Consider the following 15625-nt stretch of genomic DNA (forward strand, 5'->3'; position numbering starts at 1 on the left):
TATTATGGAATTCTTCTAAATATTTTGTGGATGATAACATATACTGTAGCATAAGTCAAATGTGTTATCCATATATCCTGCCCCACCCAAACATATAGTCACAAACCACTCCTTAAACAAAATCCTATATTCTGAGTAATTAAGGCTTGAATAAAAGGACAAGGTTTGTGGTCTTGCAAAATGTAAAAATGGTCTGAGTTCAGACATGAAAATCAATACACTTCCTTCAAATTCCAACAAACATTGCACGTGATCAGGTTGCTGAAACAGGGAGCCATGTGAAGTACTACAGTGACATCATGCAAATGACCTATACCAACCAAAGCATGCAAATCAAAGTACCAGTCCGTAAGAGGATGAAATAATATCTGCCTTGTTGTGCTGTTTTACATAAGGGAAGGAAAGATATAGCAATAAAAAAAACTGAGATAAAGTGAGACATTGTGTGTGATGAAGGCTTGATATGTTTCTAAGTTAATTACTGGTGATTATTACTTTATTAGCCTAGCATATACATACAAAATGTTCTCCATTAAGATCTGTTCTCTCTTCAGTCTGGTTATGTCTATTTAATATCCATCATTTTCATCTATTCAAACCTAAATTCAGGCTCTTTTTTATAATTTGACAGCAATTTTGTGGGGTTTGGGAATGTGCACATGTGGACTGCATACAGTATCTGAATCAGTTACAGATTTTTATTTAATTTGATTCGGCTCTAAGATCTTAAAGGGTTCTTCGCCATATTATTAAATATTGTAGTTTTTATTATGGAGTGAACATAATTCAATTTACCAGACTGGCAAGTGCTGACACATTTCTAATAATGTATGTTAGACTTAACACTTAATGAAAAAATGTGCTCTTGAATAAATGTTAGCCAGAAAATTTGTTAGAATTAAGAAGTCATTTCACATATATTTATTTCAAAAGTCGGGGCCAAAATATGATTCGTGTCTCATCAACTTGTATGTATTTACGCAAATGTGATCCTGTCAGTGAAAGACTATGTAAACTGTGTAAATGCCTAGAAATACATTATATACTAGCCATCATACAAATACCAGCATCTGCATCACCGCATCATGCCTGCAGCTATACGCATTTGGGGCATTATTATGGTATACAAACAAATACAGTAGGGTCAAATAAAGACTGATTTTGTACAACATGATCCTACAATGACTATCAGTAATCCTCTAGAAAACAAAGGCACAGGAAATAAAATATAACGGTAATAAACAGAACTGTTTGACTTAATGTCCCCATATTTAGTATTAGATTTTTTATTAGTTTTTTTTTTTAGATTTTATAAAAAAATTTTTTTATATTTTTTCACTGCATTAGGAGCTGAAAAAGAAAAATGATGTAGAGTCTGAGGACTGAATTTATTAACAGTGAGCTAAACCATAACTTTTTGCTCATTTTTGCTGCACGATTTTCTTAAGGACCATAAAAATGTGTGACATTTTGAAAATCAGTCTAATTTACACCAAAATAGGACTAATTAATGATTACCTAGCTACCGTAAAGAAGGTAAAAAAAATCCCTGAAAAAAAATACATTAAGATTTTTTTTTAATGTGAAAGCTACATGATATGAAATATTTTCCGTTTCCAGGAAATGTATGAATGAAAAAAGGTACATCTTACATGTCTAACCACAGTCTTAAAAATTTATTGTCTCCGATTTCGCCTCATGTTTAGTCTGAAAAGGTGCCTACTGTCATTATTGTGCATCATGTCATAATTGACTCCCAAGATGCGAAAACACAAAAGCGAGGTGTGGCAGTTATTTTCAGTAACCAAATTCCAGTAAATCATTAGTAGTGGGAACATTTTGTTTTTAAAAAGTGCAGTCTTACTAGTCACTTTATTTGACATAGCTTCCTTAATCTCCTGATTTAATGAGCTCAGGTTACAAGAAATCTAACAATTGTACAAATCTATGATATCTATATGATATGTGAATATAGATGAAATCTACAATATAGTTTGTGTTTATGGCCTTCTAGACCATGTGCTCTCAGATTTTTTTGCAGCCATACACTTCTGCAAAAAAAACAAAACATAAATATTACTCTCATTAATTTTATGTGTACAATATATACAGACAATTTAATTGGAGGCACACATTACGTTGACATTTATAGGCTGACCTGTTTCTGTGTTGAATTACTGAGGTTTGAATTCAATTTATTCAGTTAAAGTGACATGCCAAATAATAGAAGTGTGCTAATAAAAGTCTATAATAAAACATGTTGAGGGTTGTGATTTTCATGTTTCTGAACCACAGACTCCCTGGTTATGATTCATGAACCCTGGTGATGCCTTTTAATCACTTTGAGAACTCTGCCTGTCTTCAAAGTGAGGACCAGGTATCACCAGGGTTCATGTAAATGTCATATACAGTATGAGCATGAACTGCTGTTAGAATTGCTGTTGCCTGGCAATGTGTCAATTGTTGTGCTGAGCGAGCATGCCACTGACCATGAGATTGTTTGGGTAGAGGGTGCCATGTGCCAGGTCATGCATGCAGAGTTGACACACCTGCTCAGTGTGTACTGAGCAACTTGAGCTGAGTTTGTTTTAAAAACGGAAATTGGGGGGAAAAAACAAAAACAAATAAGTTACACTCACCATTGCGCTGCAGCCTCCCTGCGTCAGAAGCCACTGCAGGCACGCGAGGTTGCCGGTGGCAGCTGCGTCATGAGCGGGGCTCGCGCCATTGTGCGCCAGGCTGATGGCCGGCAAACTCGCTTCTTCCACTAAGAACTGGAGGCACTTGAGCTTCCCAGCTCGCGCCGCGTAGTGCACAGGTGTCGCTCCGAGCGAGTCCTTTACATCACCATTGAGCACTTTTCGCTCTAAATGCACTTTCAGAGTTTCAAATTCGCCTTGTCTGGCTGCCAGAAGTGTCGCCTCTACAGCCATAATGATTCCCTGTGGTAAAGTGACTATTCACGCACCATTTAACATCAGAAAAGTGGGAGTACGCAATGTTCTTCACTCGGTCAAAACGATAGGAAAGGCCTAAAGACCACATGGACATGATGCGTTACTCATATGTTAATTGATGATGAAAGCCTGTCCATTTTGTCCAGACGCGAGAGGATCGTTTGAAGTTTCCTGTTTCCAGTAGCTCCAGGACACCTGCTGGATAACCTACCTACATTTGTGTTGATGAATAGTTTGAAGTCATGATGCGTTTTCTTCTCCGGGTCTCTTTAGACGCCTTTGCTTCCTCGACAATTTGTTAAATAATCTATGAAGGGGAGGAGGATTGGCTGCTTTGGGTTGTTACCTGTTTCACTTAAACCGGCTGAGCGTTAAAGGGGCGGCGCGTGAAAACAACACCATGTTAACACGAGTTCACCCTCCGCTCGTGAGCCGCTATTCACCACGTGTTACATAGTTCATTTCATTTCAGTGAGCCATGTGCGATTTTATCATTGTCTTAAAAGCGTGAGTTTAATACTACTGTTATTATTTAGCACTAATGATACTCAAAAAAGCTTCCATTTTTTTATTTTATGTTTAATGTTCTTTCTTATGTTTAATTGGCTTTATTTTTGGCTTTAATTGGCTTTAAATTGTTGCGTTATTTTCCTCCTTTGCCTATGTATCTGTTTCAAATATCAGGCTTGCATAATAGTGTAAGGACTTTAGGACTTTACCCTTTATCACCAATAGATGGCAGACGAGTGGCACTGTTAAATACAATGCTTTCCCTTTCCGTGTTTAGATTATATTAAATTGTGTGTGCATTTTTATATTAGTTCCTGTAAAAGTCATCCATAGTGTAAAAATAATCAAACTACAATCTACTATAATTAACTGCATTAATAAGCTTTATGGCACATACTTGGTGCGTATCAACAGGCTTTTTAGTATTTATTTATTTATTTATTTATTTATTTATTGTAAAAATATATTGTCTATCATTTTAAAATAAATATTAGTATTTCTTACTATCTGTATCATACTCAGGCATTTACAAACTCGGGCATTTTATTAAATTTAATAATATTTAATAATTTAATAATTAATAATTTAATAATTTAATGTATTTATTTATTTATTTATTTATTTAAACTTCACACGCTTAATGCAACTCCAGACATAATTTTTTCCGCTCGATCCGCTTTTTTGTGCTCAAGATCCCTAGGGAGGGAGATTTAAGCTCGTGCCTGGCGCGTGCCACATTCTCATGACAACCCCATTTGCTCATCCCCGCCCCTGAATGTTCCCCCTCCTCTTCCCCCTCTCCTCTTTTCTTCTCATGCACTTATCAGATATTGAGCGGCACGCGTCAGGCTTAAGGCGGTCAATCCTCAGGAAGGTCGCGCGCAACAAGTCCCCAAAAACCACAGGGAATGTTGTGTCAACTGTTCAGAATGAGCATGGACTTCACTTTTACGCAATAAACGCCTGAGTATTTTGCTTTATTTTATTCAAAATAAAGTCGATGAATTTTTTTCAATGCAATAATAATAAACCTATAATGGATATATACCCTAAATATATTTAAATCATGAAACGTTGTGCCTAATACCTTAAAATATGTTAATCATGAATAATGTAGGTCTAAACATACATCATATAACCTATTGTATAAATCATTTAACACTCTCTCTCTCTCTCTCTCTCTCTCTCTCTCTCTATATATATATATATATATATATATATATATATATATATATATATATATATATATATATATATATATATCACACCTAAAAAAGAAAAAAGGGAACATGATTTTAAGATTTTAATATGGTTTCATATGGTTTCTTTGTGTATGCTACCCGTGAGAAGACCCATGGCCTGCTGAGACTTATTTAGCCGTGGCGTGGGAAATGCCTGAATTATAAGTCGCACGCGTCAGACTCGTGACAGTTATTCAAATTTCCCTCCAATTATCAGCGTCACGAGTCAGAAAGCGCCAACGGAAAAGTGCCATCTGGTGCTCTAGCAGTTTAAACCAGAACAAAACACGACTGATCGCTATAGTGTGAGAGCGAGAGCTTTAAACATTACCCACGGACACCATATTGGGGCGCAAGAGGGGGAATTACATTCACGCGCACGCGCGCACATACACACACACACACACACACACACACACACACACACACACACACGTATCAATCACATCCTTTAAAGATGCTTATTTCTGCGAGTAAATAACCTTATAACAGACATGTTAACATGATAAACGGTATTTTCTTGCATGAAGCATTGCAAGCATTTTATACGGTGCTTTGCGTTTCACAAAGCTCATATTTGCATTCATTTTTTTAATGTGATCATTCGTCAGGTAGTAATTCACATTTCAGTCAATTTATAAATAAGGCAGTAATATTTTTTGTTGCATTAGTTGCAATGGATACCTCTTTTAATATTAAGGCCTACAAGTTTGCTTATTTATCTAAATCCTTCTTTTCTCTTTTGACATTGTTGTTGCATACACTTTTTGTTGCATTTTGAGCATTTGTACATGGAGTCATTTATGCTTCTCTTTTTCTGAAAATTTTCTCTTTTTCACACACAAAACCAAAAGCATTTTTTTATTTTTTAGCCTGGCCATACTGATGATTTATTCAAAAGGAACCCTTTTTAAAAATCCTTAAAAAAAACACAGACACAAGAATAAAATCAATTTTATTATTGGCTGTATGTGTATGTGTTCAAAGAAGACACACCATGCACAGAAAAATCTTTATTTCTCTCTCTCTCTCTCTCTCTCTCTCTCTCTCTCTCTCTCTCTCTCTCTCTCTCTCACACACACACACACACACACACACACACACACACACACACACACACACACACACACACAACACAGCACAGCAATTGCCATTTGGTGAATATCAATTAAATGCGGACTTAATATGTGATAAGTATACAATGATAACTACTATTCACATGGTTACTGTATTAAAGATATGTAATTGAAAATGATTAACTGGTTTATCCTAGCAGATTTTGCACAGAACAGAATTCACCCATATACTGTAGGACACCAGTCCTTTGAGTGCACCTCTCATATGCACATGCTCACTTCCACCTAGGGGCTTTAACATAGCCAGTTCACCTACCTGCATGTTTATTGGAGGAAACTCTAGAACCTGGAAGAAACTTGCACAAACACAGAGAAAACATCAAAACTTCACAGAAACAGAAACCTGAGTTTAGGATCAATCCAGGACCCTGGAGTTGTTAGGGCTGTTTACAACTCCTGTATATTAATTTATGCACTATTTCAGAAGTTCCACATCAGTTCATTTGGACTGATGTCAAACTGCAATTTGCAAGTGTTTGATAAACACTTTAATGCATAATTACCTGGATGAAGACACTTGTCTCTTTTGTGCATGTAGCTTAGATGACTTCAAACCTGTGAAGATGGCATCTGAAAAGAATTTGAATAGGTAAAATAACCACTTCCAAAATGAACATTTGAACTGTACTTTAATCTACATATGTAAATCCAAGTGTAGCCAATATGTTACAACACTGGTTCTCAAAATGGGATGGGGATCACCAGGGAACACTGAAACAAAGCCCGGGGTCATGTTTTTGCTATAGATGTGGAAATATTTTGTTACAGATGTAGAAATCACAGCACAACTTTAATTTAAGTAACTTTAATTAAACAATAATTATTATGTTCTTAAAGCTATTCACATACATGTTGAAACATTTGATTTGATATAATCCAAATCTTAACACCCCAAATACATATAGGTCTATTAAAAATATTGTAAGTTAGGGTTAGGGTTAGGGTTAGGGTTAGGGGTTAGGGTTAGGGTTAGGGATAGGGGTTAGGGGTTATCTGTACATCATTTTTAACAGATCTCTTGAAAAAGGACAAGTTCAGTAGTAAAATATTATTTTGCTTGCGATTTTGTTCTTGTTTGTAATTGTTTCAGAACTTACCAGAATGTCAAGGTCGGTGCACTTGCTGATAATTTCATAAAACAAATACATTTCCAGGTAATTTAATAAAACCATAAACAACACATTTATCCATTTTGTCTGAGGTTCTAATGATCACTTTCTTGGCCCTTGATCCATAAGAGTTCTTCAGTTCTTTTCCTTATAGGGAAACACCCTGTAGCAGAGTTTACACATAACCATGTAAAGGTTCCTCTAGAAAGAAACTCTAACGTCACACTTCATGAGTGGATAAAGGATATAAGGTAAAATTGTGTAAGCTAAAACTCATTCTTCATGCTTTAATCTTCATTCTGTTTCACGCATGACGTAGCTTTACAAATTATATCATACATACATACTTTACATACATCAGAACCACTTTTGAATCGTTGTAATAAGCTAATAAACTAATGTAATCATAGCAATGCAATCTGCAAAAATATGCATTTCAAATACTTAAAATGTATATGCTACACAAACAGATATCGGCTACGCAGTTATCTTTACCAAACAAAATTAAGATTATTTAAAATATATATATATAATACATATGAGATGGGACTTACCAGGCATGCGCTCATTTTCTCTGCCACTCTGCCTGAGTAGTATTGCAGGTATTAGATCAGGCGCGTGCGCTTGTATCGAGCGCGCTTTCTGTCCAGGAGCTCGAGCGCAAATGAGAGGAGGACATGCGCTCTATGGGCGGGGCAGAGTTACGCCCTTTCTTGAACTACATGAACCACCATACTCCTTCCTGCCTAAGCCTGGAGACTTTAATGCAATTGAACAATAAATACAGCATATTTATATAAGAGCAATCCCAGCAATTCGAGCTCACTCGTAAATTGCACTAAATCAAAAAAAAAAAAAAAAAAAAAACTTGCATAAAGCATTAAGAGCATTGATTTCCTTGGTTTTAAGAGCATTGGTTTTTTACTACAAAATATATCGCTAGTCCTGCGTTTTTGTCCTATTTACAGATTTTATGTCTACAGATGTATATAACCTGGACATCTAGACCGCATTTAAATTCATCATTAGATAAATAAAATGGAAAAGGTGCGAGTGCCTTTCTTGTCTCTATCATTCATGATAATTGCAGGGCCATCTGCTCTTTTGTCTGTGTGGCTCGTGCCGTCCTCGTGCTTTAAATATGACCACAAAAATGCTCCCTCTGGATCTCAGGGCGCAGCAGTTTTCATTTATTCTAGCATGCGCACAAAAGGCTGGATAGAAAGTTACGATTTGGTAAATGTGTCCGACCAACACAGACAAGCAGCTAAAGATGCTAAGTAATTTTCTACATGTACCTCAGGCTCCGACAGTGATGCCTGGTTTGGTACTGAATCCTGCAATTCTATTGGTGAAATAGATGGTGATGCTGCACAACGTCACAAAATGCACATGGGGAAAGGCATCTTTGTGCGTAAAGTTACACATCAGCAGATGTTCACTTTATTTGGCTTGATGTTTGGCTTGGGTTTTTGTGTAATTAAAGGCAAATTCTGTGTCTTCATGACATTACAAACACATAAGAAAGATTGTATGACATACAAATGTCTGGCTATTGGATGATTTTGAACGCTTGATCACGAATAGGCTTGGGTTGGCTTGTCTATACAAATCAACTAATTGGAACCATAGACTGCAAAAAACAACTAAAAGCCACAGGAACATCCCCCACACAAGCCTGGTGCTTCAACAGATGTGTTACATCTGAAGCTATATACACTACTATCAACATAGCACATATTAATACTACACATAGCACGTCTTTGCACAATAACAGATGTTCACATTAGCATTACGTTACGTTACGACTTGGGACGCTCAAGCACAAATCTGGAATGCTTAATTATTACTAGCAGCTTGATGCACAGCATCTCAATCCATGTCTCCCTATCAAATGAAGACTCATTTTTAATATAAAACTCTGTAGCTCTGCAAGACACATGTGTTTTGAATTATTGTGAATCATCAGTAAAGTAAATACTATTATATTTGGTCATGATATTGGTCTTTTGTTATTCTTATTATAAAAGTGCAATTTCTTGATGAACTGAGTAAAGGAGATTAGCACATAGAATTTCACTTCTGTCAGCTACAAAAACAGGAAAATAGGCAAATATGGCTCAGTAAAACTGGGCGCTCGAAGACTGGTAAAGCCCAGGTGGAATTTCCTCATCCACTCTTCAGCTGTTTGGTTTTGTTGAGTCTAAATCAAGTGATGTTTTTCATAAAGGACATTAACATAAAGATAGAACATTTTAACAATATTTTTTTCTTGTAAATTTGTTTAGTACCATAGAACGGCAAAAGTAGACATGGAGGTTCCACATTCAAAGCGGTCATAACAGGATTATTCCATAATTGCCATATCTGTAATCAATTTGTAAAATGAGCTTTACATATGTCTATTATTTCGACATAGTGCTTTTGAAATAATGGTAATACATGTTTATTAGTGGCAATGAATTCATTAATTTAGTAGCATTGGTAGAATATCCGGGAGGCACGGTGGATTCGTGGTTAGCACGTTTGCCTCACACCTCCAGGGTTGGGGGTTTGATTCCCACCTTCGCCTTGTGTGTATGGAGTTTGCATGTTCTCCACGTGCCTTGGGGGTTTCCTCTGGGTACTCTGGTTTCCTCCCCCGGTCCAAAGACATACATGGTAGGTTGATTGGCATCTCTGGAAAATTGTCCGTAGTGTGTGAGTGAATGAGAGCGTGTGTGTGCCGTGCGATGGGTTGGCACTCCATCCAGGGTGTATCCTGCCTTGATGCCCGATGACGCCTGAGATAGGCACAGGCTCCTTGTGACCGAATGAATGAATGAATGGTAGAATATCCATTAACCAATTCCAGTTATTCCAAAAGAGTGTAGCCACAATTTTCACAGCAATCCTGTTTTTTTTTATTATGATGTAAAACTTTTTAGATGGTTTTTAAAAATACTGAATTTGGCAAAAAGACTATAGACATCTGACCATCAAACATGTATGTGGGCTTTCCACAAAATGTTACTACAAACGTGTCACAAATGTCCCACGAATGCCTTTATACAGTATGTTGTAGCATTATGAATTCCTTTCATTAGAACAGGTATTGCCCAAACTTATTCCAGCATCATAATGCCCCACTGAACAAAATAGGGTCCATAAAAACATGGTTTGCAAACATTGGTGCAAATCAGCTCAAGTACAATGCTCAAGGCCCTGACATCAATCACTGAACACATTTGGGTTGATTTGAAATGTCAATTGCATACCAGGCCTTCTTTTCTCATTATAGCTGAGTGGGAACCAATCCTCACTGCCATACTCTCAAATCTAGTGGAAACCCCTTCCCACAAAAATGAAGACTATTTTGGCAGAAAAGGACCAGAAGAGGGACTAAATTCAATTCAATTCAATTAAAATTTTGAAAATGGACATTGTCTCAAAGCAGCTTTACAGAAAATAAGAAACATAACACAAAAATGTATATTATACAGAGATTAATATAATACAAAAAATAATTATTATTATTAGATTTAAATGAGGTGACTACAGCATCTGTGGTGAGGAAGAACTCCCTTAGATTGAAGTGACATACGGCTAAGTACGGTGACCCATACTCAGAATTCGTTCTCTGCATTTGACCCATCCAAAGTGCACACACACACCGTGAACACACACCCGGAGCAGTGGCATTGTAAAGAAAGGAACCTTGAGAGGAACCAGACTCAAAAGGGAACCCATCCCAACATTTTTTAGATGCCTCAGAATCCTCACAGGGTTGGCCTCTTCTCAATGAAGGTCCAAAATCTTCATGACATGGAATACAACTGGAGCTAGTGCAATCTCTGGATTCCTTTGAATGGGTAGAAAAAGAGAAGCAGTGGGGAGGAATCAGCGTAGCTGCTGTTCATAATATTAGCAAGCACTTTATGAAAATGTGCATATCCATATTAATTCCCATTTAGAATTGAATGTTTAGCACATCTGGTTGTGAGTGTCCACATAGCTGACATACCATTGTTTGGGATTCAGACACATTCTTCATTAATGTCTTGACCGGCTGTTCTCAAAACCTCTGAGTCCAAGGGCACTGCATTATAAGTTCTAATCAGGTGTATTAATCAAATAGGCTAATACATTCATTGTTAACTTTATTGAGGACACTTGCACACATTTACATGCAATTATTCAATAAGCCAAATATAATGCAGCAGCACAGTGCACAATCATGCAGATACAAGCCAAGAGCTTTATACATCCAAGTACAGATCAAATAGAATGGGGGAAAATGTGTTCTCACTGATGCAGTGAGCATGGATGTTGGTTTTAGATGGACTGGTTGCGTATTTGAGAAACAGCTGATATTATGAGATGCCCAGCAACGACCAAGATCAAGAATCTAAGTGGGCACAGGCTTGCCAAAACACACCGGACTGTTCAGTAAAAATAACTAGATAATGGATATGTGAAACTTCGATAATGGATGTGTTTTCTCACTGAAATCCCCTTGTTCAAGAGCCAGTGTTCAAGACAGTGTAACCATGGACAAAGAAATCATTTGACTACTAAGATCAGTACTCCAGCCTTATTCACTTGAGTTTGGTTATAACATAATTATATTTGTTTTTATAATATGACTATGCCAGAAGTATGAGGCATTTGTTAGGTATTGCTGCTTTTTGGTGCCTCACAGCTCTAGGGTCTATAGTTAGATCCTGAAGTCTGGTTTATATCAGTGCCTGCTACTTGCCTATCCATATATGTTACTTCAAGCACTCTGGTGTCTTCCCAAATAAAACATGCCAGTACATGCATTCGCTTTTCTAAATTGATCCTGTAGGTAGGTATGAGTGTGTAAGATTGTGTGTGCCCTGCAGTGGAATAGTTTCAAGTCTGGTGGCCTATCCAGGAAGAATTCCTGCTTTGAAATACGTCAGCAAAGGCTCTGGGACTGATATGAGCTTTTCTGCTTAAAATTTGTTGATTTAAAAAAAAATGTTAACCTATTTAAAAAAATTTTTTTAAGGAAATGGTCAAAAGCAGCCACATAGGTGACCCCTTGTCTTTGGTCATACTAAAATGTGTTAAAGGTTCTTTATTTGTTTATGTTGAACTTGTAGTGAGTCAGAATTGCAGTTGCCTTGATATTTCTCCAACATTCATTTTGAGCCAGTGTAAAGAATCTAGTTACAACTCTGATCTGATTCACCAAAATATTACCAAAATAAGGTAATGGTGCATGAACTGCATGAACTACTAATGTGTTCCTGAAATTGGTGCACTATTAGGGATGGCTTAGTCTGTCGTTTAACACAAATTGAAGCGTGCACAGATGGGATATCCACGCCATAAATATGCACAAAGACGGCGTCAAACCGAAATCACCCTCTGGGTGTTTCCCCTCAGGAGTCGAATAGCAAGAAGCTCGACAGTTTAACTGTTACACCGTTAAGCACGAGACGCGTGCACGAGACACGTTTCAACAATAAAACTCTGTATTAAGAACCTCTAAGAATAGTATTATACGTTTGATATTGCTTTAAAATGTATTAATATCAAGGCCACAAACTTGATGTGTATGGACACTGAACAGGTTACAAGTGAGACAGAGATGTTGGGGGTTGGTACGGTGGCGCACATTAGTTGCACTAGCAGATGTCCATCTGGCGCGCATTACTGGCTCGTGCCGAGCGCGTGAGAACAGTATTTAATATATACAACGACTTCCCTTACGATAAACAGTTTTGGTCTAGTATGTGATTCAGAAAAAGACACTTGCATGATTTCATAATTTCATAATAACCATGTATTCATTCTTTCAACACTTTGGATGAGATTTCGAATAACGAAGGCTGCCTGTGCGTTTTTGGAAAGCAAAAGTACAGCGATTTAATGCAACATGCTTATTTTTAAAAAACATTCAGTATGCAAGCATTTTAGACTTTGTAGATTTTGAGGCATTATGTTTATTCATAAAAGCCCATGCTTTACAGACCACTGTCCCCTCCCTCAACTCCCCTGAAGTCTCATAGTTTGTAGGTAGCTAAACGTCACTAGACAAACAATTTCAGCCAATCAGAATCGTTGTAAAGTTTATACAAACGTCATATACGTGTGCGCGTGTGGCGTGGCTTGGGAAGCTGAATGTTTGGTGCTTAAGATACCTGACCCCTGTCCCAGAGCCATATGCAGCCATTCCACAGTTAACAAAGTAAATTCATGGAAACACCACGTAAGCACATTTGCCTACAAGTAACTCTATCTATTTCTATATACCAATAACATGTTTAAAAATACACATCTTTTTACGTGTATTGTGCTGTTGTTTTCTTTAAGAATGAAAAAAGATTGGATATTTAATTAACAAGTAAATGAATATTAGCCAGCTTAAACAACTGAAAAGCCTACATGCACGTTAAAGAAACAAACAATTCACATACATTAGTCCACATGTGCTTACATGTGAATTTTATCATGTTTCATGCCCTGAAATTGCACAGTAAACACAATACATCATGTGAACATAATATCAACAGTGACATGAAGAAAAAAAAGAAGGATTTTCAATGCATAAGTGCCTCTGAAAATTGAAATGATATCCCTCACATGACCTGTAAAAAATAACATTAAAATTAGACATGCAAATATAAATTAGTTCACTACATTTCTAACAGGGAGTGTTAAAAAAAAGACATATAGAAAGTTCTCATCATGGGTTCAGTATCTCAAAGTGGGGTTATATTATTATCAATTATTTCAAATCATAAATACATATAAAAATAAAATGATATGGTCATACACGCATATGGTCGGACCATAAGCATAAGTCCGGCGCGTGCCACCAGTTCAGATTAAACCTCAATTCTCCTGTGAGCAAGCAGATGGCTAAGAAAAAGCGCGAAGGATCTCCAGCTTCACCCTCCTCGTCCTCCTCCTCCTCCTCCTCCTCACCAGCGAGCCACAATAGATTTGGGACACTCCCCCGGACGCCTAATACTGCTATATAAGACCGGACTCCTGTCTCAGTGACCACAAACCACTCTCGACTTTCTACGAGGTCACTACTAAGTGAAAGGCTTACAGAAACATGACTCCTAACATAATTACTGATTCCACAGACTCATTCAGCTCCAGAATGACTGTGGCTCAAAGAAAAGAAGCGAACGAACTGAGAAAGGTGAAGACAATTTCTGTTTTTAAAAATGTAACTTTGCCACAAAGATCCTAATGTATTGTGTTTACTTTTTTCATCTCATTAATGGTGTTTTTTTCTCCCCCATGCTGTTGCAGACTCTCAAACCTCTCATGGAGAAGAGAAGGCGTGCGCGCATAAATGACAGCCTCAACAATTTAAAAGATCTGATTGTGCCTCTAGTTGGCAAAGATGTAAGTAGACCTGTGAAAGATGGAGATTTATGACATATGACAATGTTTGGTTCATTTACTCGTTTGAATGGAACAATAATGTTTCGTTTTTGTTCTATTTTTTAGACTTCCCGTTACTCAAAGCTGGAGAAAGCCGATATCTTGGAAATGACCGTTAGGTTTCTTAGAGAACTTCCATCTTCACCAGTTAAAGGTAATTTCTAGAGTACATTTAATAATCTCCTAAATGTTGTTGTTGTTTTTAGAACAGTTATTTTCCATGTGGCCAAAGACAGCATGTCTAATGTTAGATTTCTCTATTCTCTTCAGCTCAAGCAGACAGTTACAGAGAGGGCTATGAAGCGTGTCTCCTGCGGGTCTCCGCGCTCCTCCCGCGCACAAGCCTCGACCATGAAACCTGCGCGCGCGTGAACGACTTCATCCAGCAGTCGAAGTTCTCGAGCTCACCGGCTTGCCGCACCTGCAGCGCTCGCACTTCCAGCGCGCTCTCACCGGTGCAGCACGAGCGACTTCTTAGCCCGAAAGCCAACAACTCCGTCAGTAGAACCGAAAACGTGAGAATCACTGGACCAACTTCCAGTAGAGTTCATGCTGCGCCACAAGCCACCACACAAACCATGTGGAGACCGTGGTAGATCACCAAACAAGTATCGAAATAGATATAGATAACGATTCACCGTTAACTTTGTATATACATACATACATACATACATACAAAAATGTACTTATTGTGACATGCATATGCCATAAGCGTTCAAAACTGGCTCTAGAATGAACGAAGACAAAAGCGCCAGTGAGCACAGATCATGCATAGAAATAGAAATCCTATATAGCAATAGGTAATGTTAGTAACATAATGCAATCCTCTCTGGGGTGTCAAGACATACAGGTTGTAAACAACACAATTGTAAACCCCACGGGTTATAATTTCATGAGGTTTGCACGATTGACTTTTGTATATTTGGTCTGTGCAAAGAATTTGTAAACACTGTGTGTTAATAAGTTGTTAGGCGTGAATGAAGTGAATGGAACTGTGTGTTAAAAAGTTATTGTGAATCAGAAATAAAATAAAAATAAAAGAAATACAATGAAAGTATATGCTTGTTTGTTTTTGTCATTGGTTTCAGCCATTATGTATTTTATTGAAACAGTAAAGGGTGATACCATATGCATATCCTAATGGTCAATATGATGTGTTTCCATGATCTAGGGTTAATAAAATAATCTTTTGCCTTAATATAAAATGCAGGATTTTTCTATTTATGCATATCTCATACTTTATGTGGTGGGGTAATTCA

At 37.3% G+C, this 15625-nt stretch overlaps 2 protein-coding genes across 3 annotated transcripts in view; one reads left to right on the forward strand and one right to left on the reverse strand.

Annotated features, from left to right (window-relative positions):
* espn (espin) overlaps positions 1-3321 on the reverse strand; it is a 45053-nt gene extending 41732 nt beyond the window's left edge. Inside the window, exon 1 of one of the 2 annotated variants that reach the window (XM_047800294.1) lies at positions 2640-3321. In XM_047800294.1, the coding sequence (XP_047656250.1) occupies positions 2640-2933 (294 nt within the window). In that variant the 5' untranslated portion in view covers positions 2934-3321. The remainder of the gene's footprint in view (positions 1-2639) is intronic. The other variant, XM_027166723.2, reaches the window with a different exon arrangement.
* Positions 3322-13987: 10666 nt separating this feature from the next.
* On the forward strand, positions 13988-15380 carry hes2.1 (hes family bHLH transcription factor 2, tandem duplicate 1). The gene is made up of 4 exons (XM_027166740.2): positions 13988-14118; positions 14232-14327; positions 14433-14520; positions 14637-15380. The coding sequence occupies exons 1-4, from the start codon at positions 14029-14031 to the stop codon at positions 14960-14962; spliced, it is 600 nt and encodes a 199-aa protein (XP_027022541.1). The 5' UTR covers positions 13988-14028; the 3' UTR covers positions 14963-15380.
* Positions 15381-15625: the final 245 nt, after the last annotated feature.

Source organism: Tachysurus fulvidraco, chromosome 14, assembly GCF_022655615.1.
Source record: "Tachysurus fulvidraco isolate hzauxx_2018 chromosome 14, HZAU_PFXX_2.0, whole genome shotgun sequence".
Lineage (NCBI taxonomy): Eukaryota > Metazoa > Chordata > Actinopteri > Siluriformes > Bagridae > Tachysurus > Tachysurus fulvidraco.